The 24,453-nt window shown below is 42.0% G+C and overlaps 1 protein-coding gene and 1 long non-coding RNA gene across 6 annotated transcripts; one reads left to right on the top strand and one right to left on the bottom strand.

The window, feature by feature from the left end:
* Positions 1 to 3,125: 3,125 nt before the first annotated feature.
* On the bottom strand, positions 3,126 to 6,487 carry LOC134512085 (uncharacterized). 2 transcript variants are annotated; one of them, XR_010070044.1, is made up of 2 exons: positions 6,367 to 6,487; positions 3,126 to 4,910 (listed from the first exon to the last, which is right to left on the bottom strand). It is a non-coding gene; the product is annotated as an uncharacterized LOC134512085 (long non-coding RNA). The 2 variants fall into 2 exon arrangements; XR_010070045.1 differs by lacking the exon at positions 6,367 to 6,487 and adding an exon at positions 5,574 to 6,014.
* Positions 6,024 to 21,634, top strand: THAP12 (THAP domain containing 12). 4 transcript variants are annotated; one of them, XM_063327113.1, is made up of 6 exons: positions 6,041 to 6,174; positions 11,757 to 11,929; positions 15,592 to 15,712; positions 17,301 to 17,408; positions 18,404 to 18,440; positions 18,721 to 21,634. In XM_063327113.1, exons 3-6 carry the CDS (start codon positions 15,698 to 15,700, stop codon positions 20,667 to 20,669), a joined length of 2,109 nt encoding a protein of 702 aa, XP_063183183.1. In that variant the 5' UTR covers positions 6,041 to 6,174; positions 11,757 to 11,929; positions 15,592 to 15,697; the 3' UTR covers positions 20,670 to 21,634. The 4 variants fall into 4 exon arrangements, with proteins under 4 accessions (XP_063183165.1, XP_063183183.1, XP_063183174.1 ...); XM_063327095.1 differs by lacking the exon at positions 11,757 to 11,929 and having other exon boundaries at positions 6,024 to 6,174; XM_063327104.1 differs by lacking the exons at positions 6,041 to 6,174; positions 11,757 to 11,929 and adding an exon at positions 6,557 to 6,648 and having other exon boundaries at positions 15,590 to 15,712.
* Positions 21,635 to 24,453: the final 2,819 nt, after the last annotated feature.

Here is a 24,453-nt window from a genome sequence, read left to right on the forward strand (position 1 = left end):
CCTTTTTCTTCAGAGCAGCTTTTCCCGGATAGAAAAGAAGCACATCAGCTCGGTAGTGGATGAGAACCACGCACAGCTACTGCAGCTGCTGCTTTTCTGCCATAAACGGGGAGTTTTCAGCTTCCAAGAGTCTTACGTTGGTAATTTCAAAAGTAAAATTGGAATATTAGGGAAAAAAAAATATTTTATTTCTATCAGTCTGCCAGCATTGAGAAAAGAAGTAAGAAAACCACTACGCTTTTATACTGAGTGCAGCGTTGTATGTAATTTAAATTTTGAGGGAATTTAAAGATGGTTTATCTTCCCTGTCTTGCATAAGAGAGAAATAGCCTGGATCCTAACAAAAGTTAAAGTATTGCTTGGTATTTTTTGCTTCTGAGTTAAATGGCCAAACCAATGGAGTTTTCACTTCTCTTAAGAGATTATTCAGTGACTCCATACGCTTTCCTGACGTAAGCATCTCTATTTTAATTTTATTCTGTCGCCCTCCGACCACTCCTAAACTCTCTCTTCCTCTTCAGACGCTTTCCCAATTCCATTTTTTCTCCTGGTTAAGATAAGAGCAGAAGCCTCAGCAATGTTTTGGCGCTGGCAGTTTGCCAGGGAAGCCTTCTATATACAGCCCTGTCAGATACCGGGATTGTCACCCAGGACTATTCATATTTAAATCCACAAAGATATTTCAACTGCTTTCAGTGAAGATAGCTTTGTGTTGCCAGTTCATAGAGATTTTTTCCCCCCTATTATAAGTAATACATACTATATTCAACCTATGGATTTATTTTACAAATTGTAAAGCTTCAGTGCTGAAAGTACCTAAATTCGGCAAGGCTTAAATTCATCAAAATACCACTGTGCATTGAGCTGAGCAGCCATTTAAACAGTCCACTATACTGAGGCAAGAACTTGATTAGGTAACCTCAGATAATGAAAAAAAACCCCTTTATTGTGTCATTCTGTAGCATATCAATGAGCAAATTAAAGTCGGTACCCTCTGCAATCTAGGGAGGCAGATGCAAACCTCCATCCTCTTTTTAGTGTGCTGTGTTGGTAAAGAACATATAAACTTGCTGGGGAGAAAGCAGAGGCGCTTCTCAGAAGGGAATAAGGCTAAGTATTCAAGTTATCGCTCCACTGCGCAACTTGTGTCCTTATCTAGGGTCGCATATGCGTATTGCAAACCACTGTAACTCTAGCATACTTCTGCAATTCAAAGAACGTATCCTAGATTAGCATTTAGCAGTACTCAGCCCCGCTAGTTTGAGGGGAGATTGCATGTTCTCCCTCGAGCTACACTTTTAACCCATCAACAGACTGCGTATTTCTTGTAAGTCCAGATCAACTCATCGGTGAGTGACTTGCTCCTGCTTTTGATTAAGTATTTTTACAAGGCTAGACGTACTGTAAATGCCGGGGAAGCAAGTCAACTTATCAACTGCAAAGCATGTATTCGATCGCTCTAGGGAGACTGGGTAACAAAGGCAGCTCCACAGACAACAGGATAAACAGTTAACGATTGTAATTACCTAATGGCCAAGGAAACTAGGCATTTGCTTATCTCGACAATCACCAACCTTGTTTTTCCTAGCAATATAATCATTTATAAACCCTTTATGCCCAACTGTTTTTGAAGGATCCCATCCATTTGCTGCACCCTGAATTCAAGAAATTATATCCATCCTGGACCACTTTGGAAATTAAATTTTACTTAAACATACAGTATTGTTGCAGGGTGAAAACAGCAATGGAGAAATAAAGCAAGCTGGCGCTGAGTTGGAAAACCACAAGCAGTAAGATTTTTGTCACTGTGCAGCCTTCGCTGAAACTTTGGGAGAAGTTCATGTACTTTTTAAGAGGTTGGTCTTAACAGCAGTGGTTAGCAAGGCTTGTGCAGACAAATAAAGACAACCTGTCACTCCTGGGTTGGGGCAAGCAAATAGGGAAAATAAAAGATGTCTCAGATGCCCTCACTTGTAACTCCTTCATGGTAATATGTCTGTCTGTCCGTTACCATGGGCTGCCCGCAGAGCAGCACGGTAGGCTGCAATTATCTGCTTGGGCTGGCTGAACCCTTCAGAAACTGCAGCAGCTCCAGTGGAAGCGAGGACTGGACTCGGAGCAGTTGCTTGTAATTTAGCAGGCTGCTGTCCTATGCTGGGAGGGAATACAGACGGCTGCGCGTAAATCAGGTGAGTACAGGTCATTTGGAAAGCTATGCCTGTGCACAAAACCACGTCATTTGGGCAGACTCTGACACAACATCCTCTCATAGAAGTACAAAGCTGCAATGCCAATGGCCCTCTGGAGTCCCTCCTATCAAAATCCTGATCCAAAACCTATGAAAATCTGCATTCTTTGAATCAGAATCATAAAAAAAAGGAAAGATACCTGTAAAATAGGGAAAATACAATGGGAATTGGGTCTGAGAGCCCTTAAATATTATCATAGACATTGATGGCACTCATTTGCAAAAAACTAACCATGAGGGTGGAGCCAGGATGCTGCATTACTCCAATTTACGGTTGGAGTTAAGTCGCATGTTCGTCAGCTAGTATTGCATACTTCAGTGAGCACTCGCATGGTCTCTGAGATCTTCTCTCATACTGTGGGCGAGACTTAAGTTATTCCCCACCTTTGCCTCCCAGTTCTCCGGAACCGTAGGCAAGCCCTGGATAGAGGCAACTTGATTTTCATCCTGTCATTGCAAATTTCAGTGGGGTCTCAAAGAGAGCAAGAATACAAAAATATCTCTATGGGACTAACCTGATGTCCATTAGTTCTTACAGAAAGGTTATCCCAACAATAACAGGGCTTGCAAGAGAATATAATAGTAGTAAGAGTCATGAAAGCATTTCACACTTCAAATATTCTCTTGCAAATAAACTTTTAATAGCAGGAAACCTGCAGGAGTACATAATCATACTCAAACAGTACAATCAGAAAATAAAGGCATACTGACTTTCGTCCTGGGAAAGAGACATCCCAGTTCATCTCCAGAAGTACCTTAAAGAGGTTATTTTACAACCACTATTATGTGATATAGAGCCCTGGATTTAAGATACAGCTGACCTTAAAGGCAGAGAAGGGAAATAAAGCAATTAAAAAATCCACACACACGCACAAAATTCCTTTAAGAATAATTTATCCAGACAATACAGATTATATGTACAACACTACTAATACAGTCTGTAAACCCCATTCAACGTGAACAGACAATAGACAGACACACATGGAAAAATACTGTGAACACTTGAATAACCTGGAGGATTATTTAAGACAAAATCGCTATCATACAAGTTATGTAAGTACACCCCAAAAGCTACTCTGCAGGGAAAAAAAAGGGTTTCGGTGATGTCTGTACTCTACAACAGAAGCTAATTTTTGGAACTTCCAACTAAGTAGTAATGTAAACTAAAATAATGGACTTACTAGTAATACTGTTGGGTTTTGAAAAGAATTAACTTCATTTTATTCCCATTGTATAGGGATCACTTAAAAATTAGTCTCCCCATAAAAACATCATCTGGCAGACTTCAGTAAGTTAACATGCACAAGTCATTGCATCCATTTCATTAGGAAAACTCATATGCAAATGTATACACATTTAGAAGATAACAGCCATAACATGCTTGTATAGTGATTCAAATGATGCAATATCAACAGAAGCTACGGTCAGAAGCAGCCATTTAGAAATATGTTTATTTAATACTGTTCTGGTTCTGCTTGTTCAGAACCCTAAGGAGTTTTAGCACGCACGCACTTTTGTTTGGTGAATCAATCTGGAGGGGAAAAGACCCTTCAATCTTGGGCAAAAGATAATAGCAATTATTTAAGGGTGAAGCAGTACTTTTTCATACCGAAATGGGTTTTAAGCGTTTGAAATTTAGGGAGCTTCACATTAACATTATACAGTCATGCTTCTAAACTATTACTGCAAATGAAGATGATCCTGCTCTCTCCTGTGCGTTCCCTTGAGTCAGCGTTAACATTTGTGCAATCTGCAGAGCAAATCAGATGGCAGTTACCTGAATTAAATCTAACCTAAAGGTAAATGAGTGTATTTAAAAAAAGATTGCTTATCTGATCAACTCGCTCGTACCGTTTGCTGTATACAAACGTTGGCGATTGCCCAGTAAAGTGAAAGCAGTCAGGTGCAGCTAAACTTATCTTTAGATTTGGCTTAAATGACTACTACAGACTACTTAAAAGGAATGAACTTGCCTACATGCCCGAGTTAGAGTTCTGGCAAAGAATTAACACCAAATAAATTGATGTTATGGAAATCAGTCCAACAAAACATACTTTGAGATTCCTAGTTTGAAGGGCACTTGATGATAAAGCTCCCTCATGTAAAAGACAGCTTTTATCCTCCTCATACTAAACAAAAAAGTTTACAAATGTTGAAGCCAGACAAAAGGAATGAAATGAGTACTTTTTTTTGTTGTTTTTCCTTTATGCACTTTTTTGAAAAGACACGTACTTTGGCAATTTCGTACATTTGGATTATGCTTCCTAAAGCCCAGCAAATCCCCATGTCAGGACACTTTTTATGTTATTTTAAAGCTATATAAAAAGATGTATCACAGCTGAATTCTTACCCCATAGCACTGTTACACCTGAAACAATTATCACTTGCTATCAGCATTTATACATTTCACAGCTGCTGTATCTACTTCCTCACACTACCAGCAGGCCACAATTGGTGAATGAGTCTTTTTCTTCCTCTTCCAACTATCCAGTTTTTCTGTTTCTTGTTTTTTTTTTTTTTTCCTAAGCTTTGCTTCATTTTTACCTATGACAGACCTGGCAACATCTTCACACTAGGCATACTCCCTCTTTGATTACTTTATTGCTTAAAACACTCATCGTTTCTCTCATTATCCATCTGGGATGCAGAGTAATGACTCCTCCTAAAAAGCAAAACAGAAGTGTTATGGTTTGAGAAACCCACAATTTATTGTTGTTTAGACAATTCTTCTATTACTGGATGACCCCTCCCCACTCGGGAAGGGGAATCAGGGAAAAACAAGGAAACATGAGGGGTGAAATATAAATACATTTAATAGGATAAGACTAAATAATTAACAGTACTAAAGAACCAGTATTGATCCTGATATCAATATAAAATATACAAGGATTATTCTCAGCCAGTTATATCAGTAGAAGCTGGGCACTGCCAGCAGTGCACAGCAAATGTCCACACCTTTAGGAGGAAGGGACGGGCTCAGGGGTCCAGCACCAGTGCAAGAAGTTCTCTGGACTGCCGCCATCAAAGGAGCCAAAGAACTCCTCGGCAAACTTCCTAATTTATACTGAATGTGACATTCACGATATGAAATAATCCCGTTGGCAGCTTAGGACGAGTGCCCAGGCCTTGCTCCTCCTCATCCCTGCACCTGGCAAGGCTCGAAAAGACCTTGAATCCCACATAGCCTAGCTGGCTATAAAGTAAATATTTTCACAAATTCAGACAACAAAGCCTTCTAAAAGTGCAGTTTTCCCCAGCATTAGAAGATAATTAGCCCCGTGTCGCGGAAATCAGGACACGAAGAAAACAGACAAAAGATTATGACCTCGCGCTACGTCCTCAGTTCATTTTTAAGGTAAATACAGTCAGTGTACCACAGATAGACGTTGCTCCCCTCAGGGAGGCCCGGCCGTTGACAGGGCCCTGCCCGGCGCCTCTGCGCATGCGCGGCATCGCCGGCGGCCCCTCGCCGTGCGCAGGCGCGCCGCCCTCCCGCGCGCGCGCTGGGGGCGGGGGGGGGTAGAGCGTCGTGCGGGCGCGGGCGCATGCGCACCGCTCATCCGGGCCCCGCCGCGGCGGCCGGGCGCGGTGCATTGTGGGAAGGAGGCGGCTCTTCTCCCGGCGGAGGGCGGCGGTGAATCCTCCCGGCCGCTCACAGCAGTGTAGAGCCGCTTTCCCCCCCCCTACCCTTACCCCCCTCCTTCCTCCCTCTCCCTCCCCCCCGTCCTCCTCCTCCACCCCACATACACACACCCCCCCACACCCCCCCCCCCCTCCTCCTCCCTGCGGCCCGCCGATTTAAAGGGGCAGCGGCGCCAATCCGGTGGCGGACGGACCATGCCGAACTTCTGTGCGGCTCCCAACTGCACCCGTAAGAGCACTCAGTCCGACCTGGCCTTCTTCCGCTTCCCCCGGGACCCGGTCAGGTGAGACACCGCCCCCCTCCCCCCCGCCGGGCACTGCCGGCGCCGCCTCAGGAGAGGCGGGCTGGGGGGGGACGACACACGCTCCGTTCTCCCCTCAGGTCCCGCCGGCCCGCAGCCCTCCGCTCCGCCTGCGGAGACACGGCGTCGGGGAGCCGTCTCCCTCCCCTCTACCCCCGCGCCCCCTGTCCTCACCTGGGTGAGGGGGTGCCGCCGCGATACGAGCCGGGGAGGGGGCTGCGAGGGGCCGGGGCCGCCCGGAGCTGCCGGTTCCGCCGGCGGAGGCCGCTCGCTGGGGGGGGTTGGGGCGGAGCTCCGCCGACCCCCCGGGCTGCGGCGGGGAGGCGGGCGGGCGGCCGCGCATGCGCTGGCGCGGCCGCCGCTTCTTCCCACCGCGGGAGGGAACGGCTGGGACTCGTGGGAGTGATGGTGACAGACGGCGGGGCCGTGCCGTGGGGTGGCGAGTGAGGGGCTATGAGGGGAGTGAGGGGCTGAGCGAATGCGTGGACATGAGGGGAGTGGGGTGGGGGCTGAGGGATAGAGGGGCTGCCTTGCCGTGAGGGCAGTGGAGGCCTGAGGGAGTGAGGGCCTGTGAGGGGAGTGGGGGCCTGAAGGGCTGCTTGGCTGTGGGGGCCTGAGGGAGTGAGGGTCTGTGAGGGGAGTGGGGGGGCCTGAGGGATTGAGGGGAGTGAGGGACTGAAGGGCTGCCTGTCTGTGAGGGGAGTGGGGGGAGTGAGGGGCTGTGAGGGAAATGGGGGGGGGTGAGGGGCTGTGAGGACAAGTTGATCACGAAGCAACAACGTGCCCTTGTGGCCATGAAGGCCAGTGATCTACTGGGGTGCGTTAAAAAGAGCGTGGCCAGCAGGTCGTAGAATCACAGAATTGCCTGGGTTGGAAGGGACCTTTCATATCATTGAGTCCAACCATCAACCAAACTCTTGACAAAAACCATCACTAAACCACATCTCTAAGCACTACGTCTGCCTGTCTTTTAAATACCTCCAGGGATGGTGCCTCAACCACTTCCCTGGACAGCCTGTTCCAATGCTTAACAACCCTTTCAGTGAAGAAATCTTTCTTAATATCCTGGGGCTGGATGGGATTCACCCAAGAGTACTCAGGGAGCTGGCGGGAGAGCTCCCCAAGCCTCTCTCCATCATTTATCAACAATCCTGGTCAACAGGGGAGGTACCAGATGACCGGAGGGTGGCTAATGTGACACCGTTCCCCATAGCATTCTCCTGGAGAAGCTGGGGAATTGTGGCATAGACAAGTGTACTCTTCGCTGGGTTAAAAACTGGCTGGATGGCCGTGCGCAGAGAGTTGTGATTAATGGGGTGAAATCCTCTTGGCGGCTGGTCACCAGTGGTGTCCCTCAGGGCTCAGTTTTGGGGCCAGTTTTGTTTAATATCTTTATCAATGATCTGGATGAGGGCATTGAGTGCACCCTCAGTAAGTTTGCAGATGACACCAAACTAGGTGGGAGTGTTGATCTGCTTGAGGGTAGGAAGGCTCTACAGAGGGACCTGGACAGGCTGGATGGATGGGCCAAGGCCAATTGTACGAGGTTTAATGAGGCCAAGGGCCGGGTGCTGCATTTCGGTCACAACAACCCCAAGCAACGCTACAAGCTTGGGGAAGAGTGGCTGGAAAGCTGCCCAGCAGAATAGGACCTGGGGGTGCTGGTGGACGGCCAGCTTAACATGAGCCAGCAGTGTGCCCAGGTGGCCAAGAAGGCCAACAGCATTCTGGCTTGTATCAGGAATTGCGTGGCCAGCAGGAGCAGGGAAGTGATGGTGCCTCTGTACTCGGCACTGGTGAGGCCTCACCTCGAGTGCTGTGTTCAGTTCTGGGCCCCTCTGTACAAGAGGGACATTGAAGTGCTGGAGCGTGTCCAGAGGAGAGCTACCAGGCTGGTGAGGGGTCTGGAGACCAGGTCATCTGAGGAGAGGCTGAGGGAGCTGGGCATGTTTAGCTTGGAGAAGAGGAGGCTGAGGGGAGACCTCATTGTCCTCCAGAACTCCCTGAAAGGAGGTTGTAGAGAGGTGGGTGTTGGCCTCTTCTCCCAGGTGAATAATGACAGGACCAGAGGAAATGGTCTGAAGCTGCGGCAGGGGAGGTTTAGATTAGATATTAGGAAGAATTCCTTTACTGCAAGAGTGGTCAGGCACTGGAACGGCCTGCCCAGGGAGGTGGTTGAGTCACCATCCGTAGGGGTGTTTAAGAAACATCTAGATTTGGCACTTGAAGGCATGCTCTAGTGGCAGAGATTGTAGGTGTTGGATTTTTTTGTTGTTGGTGGTTTTTGTGTGTGTATGGTTGGACTCAATGATCTCAAAGGTCCTTTCCAACCATGAAAATTGTATTAATCCAAACCTCCCCTGGCTCAACTTGAGGCCATTTCCTCTTGTCCTATTGCCTGTTCCTTGGGAGAAGAGACCGCCCCCCCCCCTCACTACACCCTCCTTTTGGCCCCCCTCACTACACCCTCCTTTTGGCCCCCCTCACTACACCCTCCTTTTGGGTAGTTGTAGAGGTCAAGGGAGGTCATCGTGCCCCTCTCCTCTGCCCTGGTGAGGCCACTCCTGGAGTACTGGGTCCAGTTCTGGGCCCCCCACTTTGAGAAAGACAAGGAACTACTGGAGAGGGTCCAGCAGAGGCTACAAAGATGATCAGGGGACTGGAGCATCTCTCTGCTGAGGAAAGGCTGAGAGCCCTGGGGCTGTTCAGCCTGGAGAAGAGAAGGCTGAGAGGGGATCTTATCAATGCTCATCAATATCTAAAGGGTGGGTGTCAAGAGGGTGGGGCCAGACTCTTTTCAGTGGTGCATGGTGATAGGACAAGGGGCAAGGGGCACAAACTTGAGCACAGGAAATTCCATCTGAACATGAGGAATGTCCTTTGAGGGTGACAGAGCCCTGGAAGAGGCTGCCCTGAGAGGTGGTGGAGTCTCCTTCTCTGGAGATATACAAAACCTGCCTGGGTGCGTTGCTGTCCAGCCTGCTCTGGGTGACCCTGCTTTGGCAGGGGGGTCGGACTAGATGATCTCCAGAGGTCCCTTCCAACCCCTACCATTCTGTGATTCTGAGGGGAATGTGGGGCTGTGAAGGGAATGGGGCACTGAGGGAGTGCCTGGTTCTGGAGGGGAGTGGTGGGCTGAGGGTGTGAGGGGCTGCCTGGTTGGGGCGGGGGGAGGGGGGATGCTGAGTATTTGAGGGATGTGGGGGGCTGAGGGTGTGAGGGGCTGCCCGGCTGCGAGCAGTGTGGGAGGGAGTGAGAGGGTGCCTGGCTGTGAGCGGTGTGAAGGAATGCCTGGCTCTGAGGGGTATGGGAGGGTGTGAGGGGGTGCACATCTGTTAGGGGGTGTGGGACAGCAATGGGATGTTTGGCTGTTAGAGGTGTGGGGCAGCTGGATGGGTGCAGGAGCAACGGGATGAGGCAAGGGAGCCCATGCATTATGGGGCCAGCACTGGTTCAGGTGGTGGAAGCCTGTCAGTCCTACCGTGTGTGCTGAGGTGATGTGGTGCTGGATGATGAGGTGTGTGTGTGACAAATAGGACACCAATGTGACAGGCAGCTGTCACAGGATTGCAAGGATGGTGGTTGGTAGCGAAGCATTGTGAGCAACAGCAGAAGCGGTGGGATATTCCAGTTACCAATGGGTGAAAAGCAGGGGTGATGCGCTGGTAGAGCAAGAAGTGTGAGAGTGAGAGGCCATGGAAAATACCATGAAAAATAAATCATGCACTTAGATGTAGAAACCCCCATGTAGAAGCCCTTTGAATCTAGATAACACTTAAAATCATTTGACTTGACTTGCTCCTCACAATTTTGAAAGATACATAGGTGCTAGAGCAATACCAGTTATCTCTCTCCCACCAGTAGATAATTAAGGCTGAATTTTTTGACGATTTGTACACGGTATTCTCTTGCTTCCTTTCTTGAAGCTGCTTGACCTGATTTTTGGAAAATTTCAAAAACCATGGGAATTGTGGGTAGCTAGGTTTTTTTCTAAGAAAACATTCTGTTTTCTTAGAAATCTTAGAATCTTAGAAATCTTAGAATCAGTCTCTAGGTGATTTCAAAAGAAGACACAAAAAGCTTGTATAAGTAGTAGCTGCTGCTTAAAGCTGTGTTTCTGGATATGTCATCAAGCTCTCCTGGGTGAATGCAGTGCCTTGTGTTAAAGCTAGGATAACCAGACCTCTTTCTAATGTCCGTACGTTCAAGGTTTTATAGCACAATCCTTATTACATATGTTCATGTTTTTAATGAAGACTGAAAATGAAATAGTTGATTCCCTAGCTCTTAACCTTTCATTTGTATGATTCACTCCTAGCCTTGTCTCTTTCCACCTTCTGTCCTGTGAGAACCACAGGTTCTTACTCAATCAAAGGAATGACTGCAGTTTGTGCGGAATTGAAGAGATTTGGTATTGTCTGAACTTCAGTCTTAATTTGTAAGGAGTCCATGCTGTAAAATCTGAGTCATGTCAAGTTGTGCAAAATTGGTCAATACGTGACTGTTTATTGTATGAAGAAAATATCCCTTCCAGTTTATAATTTTTCTATTGAAAGACATTTTGAATGAATGTTTTCCATGGTAGCAATACAGAGATCAAAAATATGCAGTTAATTAAGGAATGCCCTAATCTTAAAGTTTTTTTTTAACTGTATTTCAGAATTAGACAACTACTACTTTTAACCACTATTTGTGGAAGTTTAGAAATGAAAGCCTTTTGAAAAAAACCAATGTGTGTCAGCTACAGTATTGTTTTACAGATATTTCATTTGCAAATGCTGAAGTGGATTGCAGGCATGGTTTTCGGAAGCATGTATTGGCTTACATTTTTACAGTGTGCGAGCAAGCCCGCTTTCTGAGTGTGACTACTTCATAATCCCCTTGAAGTAGCTCAGGCTAATACGATTAATGTTCCTGTAACAGAATAGTAGAAAATAGAGTTAGAATTGACCCTGAAGGATCATCTTAGACCTTTCCACTGTCCAAAGGAAGGATTAGCTATACCTAAACTGTTTCTAGCGTCTTTGTCATGCTCTTAAAAACATGCAGTGACAGAGATGACACTCTCCTTATGTTCTCTAAAAGTTTTACCGCCCCTTGAATATTTTATACCTTTCTCATTTAAGCCTATGTTAAAATGTCCAAAGTTGATCATATTCTATTTCAGTAAGAGCATTTAAAGACTGATAAATCCACGCAACCCTCTCCCTTTGTAGTCTGAAGGATGTTGGTGGTTTGTTCTCCAGTTTGTAGTACAGCAGGCATCTGCAGTTGTAAATGACAATGTGTTGCTTGTACCGCTTGCTGTCATAGAAACCTCTTACCATTATAAGTCAAACTGGTCTGGCGAGCAAAGTACTTTAGGCCAAAAATGTGTTGTTTGCACTTGGCAGCTTACAGTGAGAAAGTTGAGTATAACAGCATTAGAATACATCTTTAAAAATAATTTTTAATTTTAAAAAAATAATTGATGAGAAATACACAGTCCCCGGTAAATTGTCTCTGCTGCCTTACTGCTTTCAGTTTTCCACAGTAACTGAATAATTCCCTTTACGTTTTCACAGTTCAGTGCTAAGCAGTTCCAGTTGGATGTTCCAAGTCTGATCTTTCAAGAGCTAGCAAGTCTGAAAGCTAACCAGTTAGTTAAGACTGGATTCATTTATCGTTGCTACCTGAAAAAACGAGAAGGGGTGCACAGATTAGGCTTTGAAAAAGAACCAGCTGCATTTAATGGATGGTACGTAGTCTTTTCATATCAAACATTATTGTAAATCACCTCTGTTACCCTAATAAGGATACATATTTTATAGTTTTATGCAGTCGAGGCTGTGATCCCCGCAGTAGGATCTGTCTGTTTAACCCTCACCTGTGTTTGTGACTCTGTCATGGACGTTTGAGTAAAGGTGAGGTGTGAGTATTTGGAACAAAATTCTTAAGCAAAGAGATGCTATTCTACTACATCTGACCAATACTGAGGTAATATAAGTCACTCTTTCTGCACTTACATAAAATGCTGTTTGAGCTTCCATGAGGTGCCAGCAGATCTCTGAAAACGTGAAGTTTGTGACTGGAGGAAACCTTAAAAACTAATGAGCAATACCTAAGCAGTGATGTAATATATTGCATTGAAATAGCTTTTAATTTGTGCGAAATATTTTGCAACTAAAGCGCTTGTGCAACAGTATACAGTGTGTGTTCGTTGAATACTAAAAAAATGGAAAAATTTTTATACATAATTTTATTCTTAAATCTTTTTAATTGCTGCTTGGATAATACCATGCAGAGCTGTGTTGGGTGATTTCAGGGCTCTGACCTCCTTTTTCTTTGTTCTTCCATTCCTCATTCCTTGTAGAGCATTCCTTTTGGAGACAAATTCTTGGCAAGACTGAAGGGTCCGATTCACATGGAGTTTGCATGTTTGAGTCCAGTCACATAATTTCCACCATCTCCCTCTAGTCCTGTAGCTACTTGAGAAAGCATCAACGCTCTAGCCTTTGCCAGTAGAGTTTCCTAGATGTCTGGAGCTCTGTCTGGTTTCCCATCAGCTGCACTGATGGGGTGAGGAGCTCAGTGCCCATGTCTGATCAGGACCCACAAACTGGGGCTCAGATCTCAAGGGCTTCATTGGGATCGTATGCTCAGACAGTGTTGACTTTGTCACAAAAGGCAGCCTCCAGAGCCACTTTTATGTAACTGTAGAAGAAGTTGAGAAGGGAGAGGAATATTGAATGGTTAATTTAATCTTTGGGAGGCTCATTTCCTGAGTATGTCCCCTCTGAAGAGCTCATGGTATCTTTTGCCATCACTCAGTCTGATCTGGTTCCCATCTATTACCGGTATCTGCTTAACTGGTTCTCTGGTTGGCAGCAATATTGGAGGTGAAGGGACTCAGGCTGATTTTTGTCTGTCCTTGACAACTGTGTGCCAGTTCTAGATGCGCCGTCACTGCCACTCATTTGTTGCCGGGAGGGGATTCAGAGGAGTTAGCGTAACATGAGGAGCTCTGACTTTGCTCCCTGGTAGTCTTCCTCAGATTCCCTGAGCCACAGGGCAAGGCAGGTAAGACTGCTGGGGTCAGGCTCTTGCGCTGGATACCCTTCTGGATTGAGACCCTCCCCACTGGCTATAGGGAGGCTCAACAGCCTTTGTGACAGCTCAGTGCTATCACCTTTAACGAGTTAACTGGTAATCAGCACTCCCTCAGAAAGTGTCCGAGCCAGATTCAATATAATCTGCATGCTAAAGGCCCCCTGTATAAAAAGGTTGTGTTTATACTGTTTGGTTAAATGAAGAACGTTCTCTTGTTCGGGTGATTGTGCTGTCCAGGCAAGAGTGCAAGATCTGTGGTGTCAAAAACCTGATTTTTTTTGAACATTTTCTTTCCTTTCTTATTTTAAGTCATTGTTAAGGATGACTATGTCTAGATCTACAGGAGCAATATTAGAAATGATTCCTGTTTATAGCTGTTATTTTGATATTTTGCACCAGTGAAAATGAAGATGTGCAGACTGTTGGGCCAGCAGAGATAGGAATCCAAGATTCCCCTCTTTCATCTTCACAGTTGCCCTTTATTGCACTTAGTTAAAGTAGAGGTGATGGTGAATCCACTCAGAGCTGTGGATTTCCTCATTTGGGCTACCCACCAGAACATCTGGCGAGACAGCCTTCATTCCCAAATTATTGAATAATCACTATTTTTCTCCCTCCTTGCTCCTATGAGCAATAATTCTGTGTTCGCAGTCAAAAATAATAATAAAAAGTGCTTTCTCTTAACATCTGTTTCTTGGGTCAAGACCCATCTTTTTAATTTAGGAATAAAAAATATTTAAAGCTTTTTGGTTTTAAGTGAACCGAGTAACTTTTTCACTTTCATGAATTTCAGCAATGATTGGGTTGTGGGGAGATCTCCCCCAATTTTGCCCTAGTAAACTTTTCGTGTAACTTCTCTGTGTAGATTCCTGGAACTTTGTGGACATTGTCAACGTGTACCAATTAAAAGTAAAAAAAGGCAAAACAAAACAAACAAAAAAAACCCCCAAAAAAACCAAATAACACTTTAAAGTATGAGTCCATGTTGACAAGTACATAGCAAAGTGATGGACTGTAAATAAAACAAGTTTCTGAGACTGTAGTGAAAGTTCCTTCTTTTTGCTCTAGAATTATTGTGCTAATTGTGTAATTCCTTATAATATAGTTGTTTCTGGCATTCTTGAGTTTCTCTGGGGAAGGATTTACCCTAGGAGGAATGGGAGCTTGTGTAGCCACTCTGTTTACAGTTTGAGTAGTGAAAAAATTATCAGTCATATCCATGTGAAGGTTTTTAGTCATCTGTATTGTATATTTTCAACTCGCTGTTTACTTACGTGCTGTTGTAAATTGGCAGCTCTGTGATGCTGTGAAGTGTAAGCAAGTGCATTAAAATAATGCTGCTTCAGAGGATTACTTTTTCAGGAAGGAAAGGATGACTTTTTTTCGTGAAACTTTTAAATACAGAGATATCTATAGCTGCTGGAGTCCTATTAATTTTTATATATACATATATTTATATATTTACTGCAAAATAAAATAGCAGATGAGTTTTACTGCAGTAGCTGTGCAGAATCAGTCTATGCATGTTGTTGCTCAAAAATCCATAGCAAGAAAGTGATTAGATAGACTCTGTTCGGGGAAATATAAGCTGACTAATGCATTTGCATCAATTACTGCAAGTGTTTTACTTGCCAGAGGAAGTAGTGCCTTGCATATCTAAAAGGAACCCTGTTAGTAGGGGAAATGTTTCTTTAGTTTTGTGTTATATCTCAGAGAACTAACCCAAAACAGAAGTAAATGTTGGAAAAATATGCATCTAACAAAAACTTACTTCAGGCTTGTAAGCACTGTTTATAGAATGATTTATTTTTTATTTTTATTATTTCCCTTTTCAGAAATCTACTCTGAACTCCCCAATGACCAAAATAAATCAGAAAAATGCTGTATTTTGAAGGGAAGTAGAGGAAAACAACTATTTTAATAGATACCTGTAAAAACTTTATGACTTTAGCCTACAAGCACGTCTTTCTTTTTTAACCTGTCTTTTTAAGATTAAAGTAATAGTAATTAAATAGGCAGGTTTCATGAGCAACTGCACTAAAATCTGGTGGGGTTGTGTGTATGTGTGAGACAAAAGGCAAGAATATACAAAGTGAGGGAAAAGATTCCTGAGTTTGCTGGTGTGGTATTAAGTGGTGACCAAAAGGAGAAAACCAAACTTTTAAAAAGATTTGATGGTACATTACAACAGAAGATGTACAGAACTTTCCTTAGCCTTGCATAAAGGGCAGGGCTCACTGCGCTCTAATTTTGACAATGGGTTGGAATTGGTTTATCTTAAAACTAACTACTTCTTTTGCTTATGTGCAGATGTCAAAGATGGGTAGAGAACTGTCGAAGGGCAGATCTAGAAGATAAAACTCCGGATCAACTCAACAAGCATTACAGATTGTGCGCGAAACATTTTGAGACTTCTATGATATGTAGAAGTGTAAGTAAAACCAAGCATTTGTTTATAGCATCTTGCAAAATGTGATTAACGTTTTTCATCAGAATGCTGCATTTTAATCTTTGATCCCCTGGGTGAGCGGTGCCTGGGAAAATTAATCTCTTGGTTCTAATTGAGATCATTGTCATGGTCCAGGGCACCGCACGGACTCGCAGATGTTGGCACAAAGGTTGAGGTGGAAATGAGCAGTTGGGGAAGAGAAAAAGAGAGCTGCTCCTGCTGGTTTAATGTGTTTGTGGAGCCCTGGTCTTCACTGCAGTCCTCTCCTTGTGCAAAGTAATGCTCATTTTGTTTGTTGTCACTAGATGTTACAACATTATATAAATTTATTGGGTGTAAGTATGTAAGTTTGCATACCTCTAATTATTTAAAATCATTAATGTGCTGTTACTGAAGTGTGTACATGGTGTGATTCAGTTAAATTACACTGTTGTGGCCAAGAGATTTAAACATTCTTTACGTCTGACAAGCTTTTGGTTCCTGATATATTTTATCCAGCTAAAATCGTGGCACTGTTTCCTGTTAATGAAATATCAGCTTTCAGTTCTTCTTGTTAACGATTACTTTTAACAGCTTACTTAACAGTAGGAAACGGTGGATTTGGGGCTTTGTATCCGGTTTTAATCTCCAGGCTGAATTTTATTCTGATAGATAGGCAAAATCAGTCCTTTAGTTGTGAAACGTAATTAAAATACACAGGTCAGACTTTAAGCTCCTGTTGGTATTACACATGACAGGGTCTCTGATTAGCCAGCATCCCAGAAACAAATGAACAAATGAATGTTGGAAGTAATTCTGAATCTGAAATGAAGCTTTATGAAACTCACTTTGTTTAATGTATTTCAGTCTAATAACAGGTATAAAGATAATCAAATAAAATTCTGCACTTACTGGAAATTAGCCAGTTTAGATCATGTAAGTTTACACTATATACAAATAGAAAATTTTACTTAAAATATTTTTCTTTAACTGTTAGAAATGTTTACATGACCACCTAGAAGTCTTTTCGACCTGCTGCTCATTTGACAGATACATTTTCCTCAATATGATCTTTCACGATAATGTTTTGTGGAATTCGTAAGTCTACATAAAGAAGCAGTTGAACATTTTAATTGTGAAAATGGTTGTGTGATTGTTTCTAGAATTGTGAAATAGATGATAAAACCCAAGGCTCAATAGTACCAAAAAAGTTTCCTTTCTGATGCATAGATGTCTTTTTTTATCCTGAACAAAAAAATCATAATATTACATTAATTATTGTATCTGGGGTCTTTGATGTGAAGATAATGGGGAAGAAAAAGGGTTTGTGGTTTGGGTTTGGGTGGTGTTTGGTTTTTTTTTTTTTAAATATCTCTCTTCTCATTTTCAGTGTTCTCTTCATACCCCAAAATGTGAAATTGCATAGCATAGCTTTATTTTGAGACATCAGAAAGTGAAAATACTTTTCTAAAAAAGCAAGAAAAAAGAAGGGGGGGCAGGGCGTGGCATTTGAAATTCTGAGGGCTTTTTGTGCACACACAGTGAGAACTTCCCAGAGATATCCCTAATTCTGATGTCTGTCTTCTTACAGAGCCCTTACAGAACAGTTTTGCGGGATAATGCTGTGCCAACTATATTTGATCTTACGAGTCACCTGAACAATCCCCACAGCAGGCATAGGAAAAGGATAAAAGAGCTGGTAAGTTTTTCATGTAAGATTTTTTGCAAGTAAGTTTATGTGAAACTTTTGTATAAAAGTGTCAAATAATAATATTTAGCACTTAGTTTATGTTTTCTGTACTGCCTATTCTAGTATCTTTTTGTTGATTATATGCAAATGTCCAAATATTATGCTGATGTAAATTTTATCTACTAAGGAAAGTTTAATGAAATAATCTGGAAAATGAAATGTATTGATCCAGAGGTGACTCTGCCTTCCAAAGAAAGTGCATAGCTTCCTTTTGCTTGTTATTACAGCACAAACTGAATGCAACTTATGCATAGTAGCCTAAAATTCTTGTTACGTACTGACTGTGATCGTCAGTTCACCCATATAACTTTTGAAGCCTGCACCAATTCAGACATATTTAGCTTAGCTTATTGTTCTGAAAAGATGATCCATGTATAAAACCAAGATCAATTTTTTGTGGAATTGTGTCTTGGTGATACCTCTTCTGTGTCACTTATAGAAAAAGTGTCTCTAGGTCTCTGTGGTTATAAGTATACTGACAATTAAGAGGAATTCAACTCCTAAACTCTGCTTATATGTTGGGAAAACTTACAGACAATTTCTAAAGATTTCTTCATAAGTTTGAGTCTGTTTACTGACTGAAAATAAGAGTTAAAGACAGTTCTGTCTACTGACAGTGATGGTCGTATTGAAACATAATTCTTTAATGGAATCTATTTAGTAATAAGTATAAAATATATATTGATCAAACTCCTAATATAAGTATGGGAACCTTAGCAGTAGCAACAAACTATTCTCATGTAGTTAGTAGGTGTGTGTCCTGGTAGCAATAAACTACCTGAAGAAACCTATTTCTCTTGGACCTTGTAGCACTTTTTGGTAAACATTAACACTCTTAAAATGGTCTCATCTACAATATTTGTGTCTGATCTTGATGTGTTTTAGTATTTTAAGGTCATGCGGTACACATTATCATCAAAGTTTTTTTTTTTTCTTTTTTTAAGAGTGAAGATGAAATAAGAACACTGAAGCAACAAAAGAGTAAGTGGGCAAAATAATTGAGTTCATAAAAGCTTTGTTTACTGAGGCTGACAAGGTAATGTAGGACATGTAACTGTAAGTTTATATCAGGAGGATAATTGAGTTCCTGCTTGATTCAAACAGCCAGCCTAAACTCTTTCCTAAATACTCATTCAGTTTTAAAGTGGGAACATTCTTCTCTGGACTCCAGTAATGTAAAGGTAATGGGGATAGTAGAGGAAAGCAAATGTTATGTTTTATTTTTATTATCTTTACACTTACAGTATTTTATATTTTGCAGTCGATGAAGCTTTTGAACGGCAACAGGCAACCCAAGAATTGAACGAAAGCAATGAACAAAATACTGTCTCTGAGGAAGGAGGGGAAGAACAAGAGGAAGAAGCTGTCTCCTTAACACTGGAAGAAAGAGAAAACAAAGATTACCTTAAATCTTTGTTTGAAATTTTGATCCTAATGGGTAAACAAAATATTCCTTTGGATGGCCATAATGTTGATGAGCTTCCAGAAGGTATTTTTACTTCAGATAACTTTCAGGCTCTACTGGAATATAGAATAAATGCTGGAGATGAAGTTCTGAGGAAACGATTTGAGATGACTGCAGTCAATCTTGAGTATTGTTCGAAAACTCAGCAGAAACAAATGCTTGAGATCTGCGAAAGCTGTATTAGAGAAGAGACGCTGAGGGAAGTAAGAGACTCACATTTCTTTTCTATTGTCACTGATGAAGTAGTAGACATAGCAGGAGAGGAACATTTGCCAGTGTTGGTGAGATTTGTTGATGATTCTCATAATCTAAGAGAAGAATTCATAGGGTTTTTACCATATGAGGCCGATCCCGAAATTTTAGCTGTTAAGTTCCACACGACTATCACTGAAAAGTGGGGTCTGAACATGGAGTACTGTCGAGGTCAAGCCTACATTGTCTCCAGTGGGTTTGCTTCTAAGATGAAAGTTGTGGCTACAAGACTCTTGGAAAAGTATCCGCAAGCTGTGTATACGCTGTGTTCCTCCTGTGCCTTAAACGTTTGGCTGGCAAAATCCGTTCCTGTTGTTGGGGTTTCCATTGCACTAGGAACAATTGAAGAAGTTTGCTGTCTTTTTAATCAGTCTCCGCAATTACTGGTAGAACTGGACAACACGATTTCTGTTCTTTTTCAGAACAATGAGGTGAAGGGTAACGAGCTGAAGCAGATCTGCCGTTCTCAGTGGACGGGCAGGCACGATATGTTTGAGGTTTTAGTGGACCTCATGCAAGCCTTGGTACTGTGCTTGGATGCGGTAAGCAGTGACTCATCTGTCAGGTGGAACAACTTTATTGTTGGTCGAGCATTTGTACTTTCAAGTGCATTAACAGATTTTGACTTCATTGTCACCATTGTAATTCTGAAAAACGTTCTGTCTTTTACAAGAGCGTTCGGAAAAAATCTCCAAGGACAAACATCAGATGTGTTCTTTGCAGCTAGCAGCTTAACAGCAGTGTTACATTCTCTGAATGAAGTGATGGAGAATATTGAAGTTTACCATGAATTTTGGTTTGAGGAAGCAACAAATTTGGCTACAAAACTGGATGTACAAATTAAACTCCCAGGAAAATTTCGCAGGGCACGACAGGGGAACTTGAACTCTGAGGTAACGTCAGAAAATTACTACAAAGAAATCCTTAGTGTCCCCACAGTGGAGCATATTATTCAAGAATTAAAAGATATATTCTCAGAACAACATTTAAAAGCTCTTAAGTGTTTATCGTTAGTGCCCTCAGTCATGGGGCAGCTGAAATTCAATACGTCCGAGGAACATCACGCTGACTTGTATAAAAATGACTTGCCTAATCCAGACACGCTTTCTGCTGAGCTTCACTGTTGGAGAATCAAGTGGAAGCACAGAGGAAAAGATATCGAACTTCCAGCTACTATTTATGAAGCACTTCACTTGCCTGACATTAAGTTTTTCCCCAATGTTTACGCTTTGCTTAAAGTCTTATGCATACTTCCAGTGATGAAGGTGGAGAATGAAAAATATGAAGTAGGACGAAAGCGCTTGAAGGCATACCTGAAAAACACCTTGACAGAGCAAAGGTCAAGCAACCTAGCTGTGCTGAACATAAACTTTGATATAAAACATGACTTAGATTTAATGGTGGACACCTACATTAAACTCTATCCAGATAAAGTGGAATTTCAAGAGGACTTTATTCCTTCAAACAACTCTGAAGTAACAGAAGATGCTTAATTTTTTTAAGCTCTACCCAATCTGTTGAAACAGCTTTTTCTTAATTAGGTTTCAACGCTGAGGGAAAAAAACCCGAAATCCTAAAAATCATGGTAATTGTATTTCCATTTTAGGTCTCGGACTGAAGAAGCTGTGGTCGGTGACCCAAATTATGTTTTGTTAGGCTGCATTAAATGTGTTATGCGAACAAAGTCAACCCTGAAAATAAGCCCGCGCTCTTGGCAGCGGTGCTTTCTACATCTGATTGACTTAACTAGGTGCTCGTTTATTGCATTTTGGAAAAAGGACATTGTGATTGTAGATCTGATGGGGCTGTTACATATTTGCTCATGAATTAGGATAAGGAAAAAAAAAATTCAAAATGTTAAAAAGAGTATAATTCATTTCAGTTCTGTTACTTAGGATTTTATTCTTTTTGAAAACTTTTTTAAAAAAAAAAAGGTCTTTGTATATTTAATTGTCATTTTGGAGAGTGGATTCAGCTATTGCACGATCCTCGTGCTGTGGACCGTTCACCGTTCGTAGTGTAAAGTGAATGTCAGTGGTATAGAGGTACGTTTACGGTTTCATTGGAAGAGTCAACCTCTTTAATCTCTTGATGACTGTTTACATTCCTTTGTGTGAGACACACAACTCTTTCTTTAGGCTTTTAACAGGCATGGCAGGAGTACTGAAATTCCCAAAAGACACTAAAAACTTAAAGTTTATTCCACAAGCATATAAATCTGTTCGTTCTATCCTGATTCTGACACAAAATTGTGCATCTCTTCTGTTTATTTGTAAACTCACCCAGGAAAGATTAAAATAAGAATTTGTGGTTTGTCTAGAAGTAAGATTGGAAATATTGCTGTTATTTTTTGGCAAGAATATGACATTTTTGTACAGTTTATTGCAATTTAAAATAAAATGTGAATTGCTTTTTACATAGTTCTGAATTTCTTAGTAAAGCTGTGCCTCTTTGAGAATGTGTATTCTTTTGTAAGGTAGCTTTTAGTTTTGGCAGTTTTTTTTCTCCATTGTTTTTGAGTGGCATTGTCTTAAGTCACAGGAAACATTGTGTAATAGCACAATCTTTACGTTCTGCTGAAGGTTTTTTGAAGTATTTTGAGATAGCACTAAATACAGTGCTTTTCATTGTCAAGTTCTGTCTAACAGAAACAGGTGGAAATAGGTGAAATTTGCAATGGTTGAAAAATGAAGTTTTGCAGCTATCCTGATGCATGCTGATTTTAAAACTTACTTACAGTTGTCCTCTTATGTACTTTTCAGTTGCAGTGGGAAAGGCACCCAGCAACAGAAAATGGAATGACTGTACAGACTATGACAAATGCAGTACTTAGTGTTTTAATGCAGTCAAACAATAAGACTAATTTTGGAAAAAAAACCAAAACCAAACCACTTTATTTAAGTAAGCTTAGATATTAAACTGGCTACGTACTTCTTAAGAAATGCTTTCAGGAGCTTTTATTTACATTGGATTAGTAAGAATTACTCTTAAAAAGTATTATCTTTTCTTTCCACTGCTATTTGTGTATGTTTTCTGGCATGCTTTCACGTTAGTGCAATTGTTGCCTCTATCAGTAAAAAATGTTTCGGGTAATAACTTGCTCTGTTCCTCTGAGTATATGAAAATAGCTCAAATCTATGTTAATGCTGTGTAAAAAAAAAAAAAAAAAAAAAAAAAAAAAGGCATTTTTTAATTAGCAGTCATATGGAAAATTGTCTCTTTAAAAGAAGATCTCAATTACAATTTTAATAGAATAAAGATCTTTCCCATCCTGGGAATATCTGTGGGTTCCTGTGCTAAGCACAGCGATGCGAGGTGGTTGTCACCTCTGAGATTGGGAGCTCCGCATCATTAAAGTCAGGTTGGGTGAGTCCAGGCTTACAGGCATAATCAGAGAAGGAAAGTTAATACCCAGTGCCATATAATTGCCCAAAAGAGCTGAAGACTACTTTCTGACCCTGTAAATGAGATCTTTTTGATCGATGTACTGAGACAAATTGGAGAAGGGAAATGCAGTAAAATGCTCTTTTAGCTACTGAAGTGTCTTCTGAAGCTCAGCTGTGATATACAGTTCTGACTAGCGTTGCTAATTAGCTGTCTCTGCAAGCTTTGATCACTTGGTGTGCTTGATTGTTGCGCTGCCTTTCACAGAGATGCTTAGATTGTCTGTAATCAATCAAAAGCTGCTTATTGAGCCTATTTGAATTGTCCTGTTGGTGCGGAATGCCGCATTTTTAGGCACATCAATGCAACCTGTAGCAGGTAGTCTGAGTAGTGATGGCTCGGCAGGATGCAGAGGAGCAGGGGAATAGCAGACTGCAGTGGTCAGTACCCAGTACTTTAATTTAAGAGATTTGTGTGGAAGAAAATAATTTACTGAAACTAGTGGCCCCCATCTTAGCACCAAGGGTGCAGAGAAAGGAGGCAACTGAAGTGGAATCCATAAAATAATTTTAAAGAGAACACTCTTGCTAGAGCAGGTCAAAGACTGACAGAGAAGTGTCTGAAAATGGGACAAATAATCACTAAAGGTAAACTTTGATTCCGTTTTTTTGTTAATGGATTCTTGAGACAGAGGGAATTGTCATCTTATATCCTGCCAATTCAGAAGAGTGTGCATTTCCAAGGTGAATCTGAGGTTCTTGCTTTGACCTGGCTCTTTGGCACGTTCTATGTAATGAAGCAATATGTATAAATTATTTTAAGTATCGCTGCTGAGAAATGAATGTATTTTAATGAAAGTGGATTTTCCTTAGCTGCTCAGCTGATTGTGTTTCGTGAAAGCAACGCTTGTTTTATGAATATACAAACTCTGTCCTCTTCCCATGAGCAGAGTTCCTGTTAGAAATCGCTGTCACTTCTTTGAAAAGTAGTGTGTAGCGTTCTGTCCCCCATGGCGTTATTTCTGTCACTGGCCGCAGAAATCCTGCAACTGCTTATTTGTCTGCCGAGGTTCTGCTGTAAAGAAGCAGAGGAGCAGGAGCAGAACCACTTAAAGACTCTGGGTGCAGCTGTCCTCTTCCCTCCGCACTCCTGTTCTGCGAAATGCTGCAAATCCGAGTTGCCAGAAACATCCCAATCACTCTAAGAAGGTGAAAATAAATCTGTTTGTTTCTTGAAACAGAACCAGTAATTGCTAACCTACAATAACAATAGGCGTTACCCCAAAGCAGGCTTAACATTCAATAACTTCCAGACCTCAAATGCTCCCTGTTTTCCCTATGGAAAACAGTTCTTACAAAGAATAGCAGTCTCCCCAACATTTGGCCTATGTGTAAGTAGTGACACGTCAGCAAAAAAAAAAAAAATGGAGTTGGAAACTGTAGACAGATCTGCAGTAATTTCAAAAGATGTGCATGTTCATGATAAGTTTACTTTGCGAAGTGACACTGTTAATCAAATAGAATTCAATGTGCACGTTCCACTATGTAGTATTTGTTCATTTTATTGACGCCGTAGTTGTTCAACATTTCTATTAATGTATTTTTGTGTAGCAAGCTTGCTTTTTTTTCTTAAAACCATGCTTGTGTGTGTCTTCTGTTGTAGCTGGCAGTGGTTATTCCTGGAAGTCTCCTTGAAGGCAAGGCCAGTACTAGCAGGTTTTTTAGCGCAATTGAAGTGGCGCGGCGGTGACAGAGCAGATGCCCTGTAGTCCCCTGTTCCTCTCTTTTGTAGTGTCCCAAAGTTATATGTGAGTAACTGTCACTGTGATCGCCTGTGGGATCTTCCAGTAGATGATGCTCTGGTGCTTCAGTGGCTGCTGCCGAAGTATTTTGC

This window comes from Chroicocephalus ridibundus, chromosome 1, assembly GCF_963924245.1.
Source record: "Chroicocephalus ridibundus chromosome 1, bChrRid1.1, whole genome shotgun sequence".
Lineage (NCBI taxonomy): Eukaryota > Metazoa > Chordata > Aves > Charadriiformes > Laridae > Chroicocephalus > Chroicocephalus ridibundus.

What these genes read in the sequence shown, in the direction of transcription:
- THAP12 (XM_063327095.1), top strand. Translation starts at nt 6,086, where the DNA reads ATGCCGAACTTCTGTGCGGCTCCCAACTGCACCCGTAAGAGCACTCAG. An exon ending in TTCCCCCGGGACCCGGTCAG is followed by an intron (nt 6,175 to 15,591) that starts GTGAGACACCGC and finishes GCTTATGTGCAG; the next exon opens with ATGTCAAAGATGGGTAGAGA. An exon ending in AACACTGAAGCAACAAAAGA is followed by an intron (nt 18,441 to 18,720) that starts GTAAGTGGGCAA and finishes TATATTTTGCAG; the next exon opens with TCGATGAAGCTTTTGAACGG.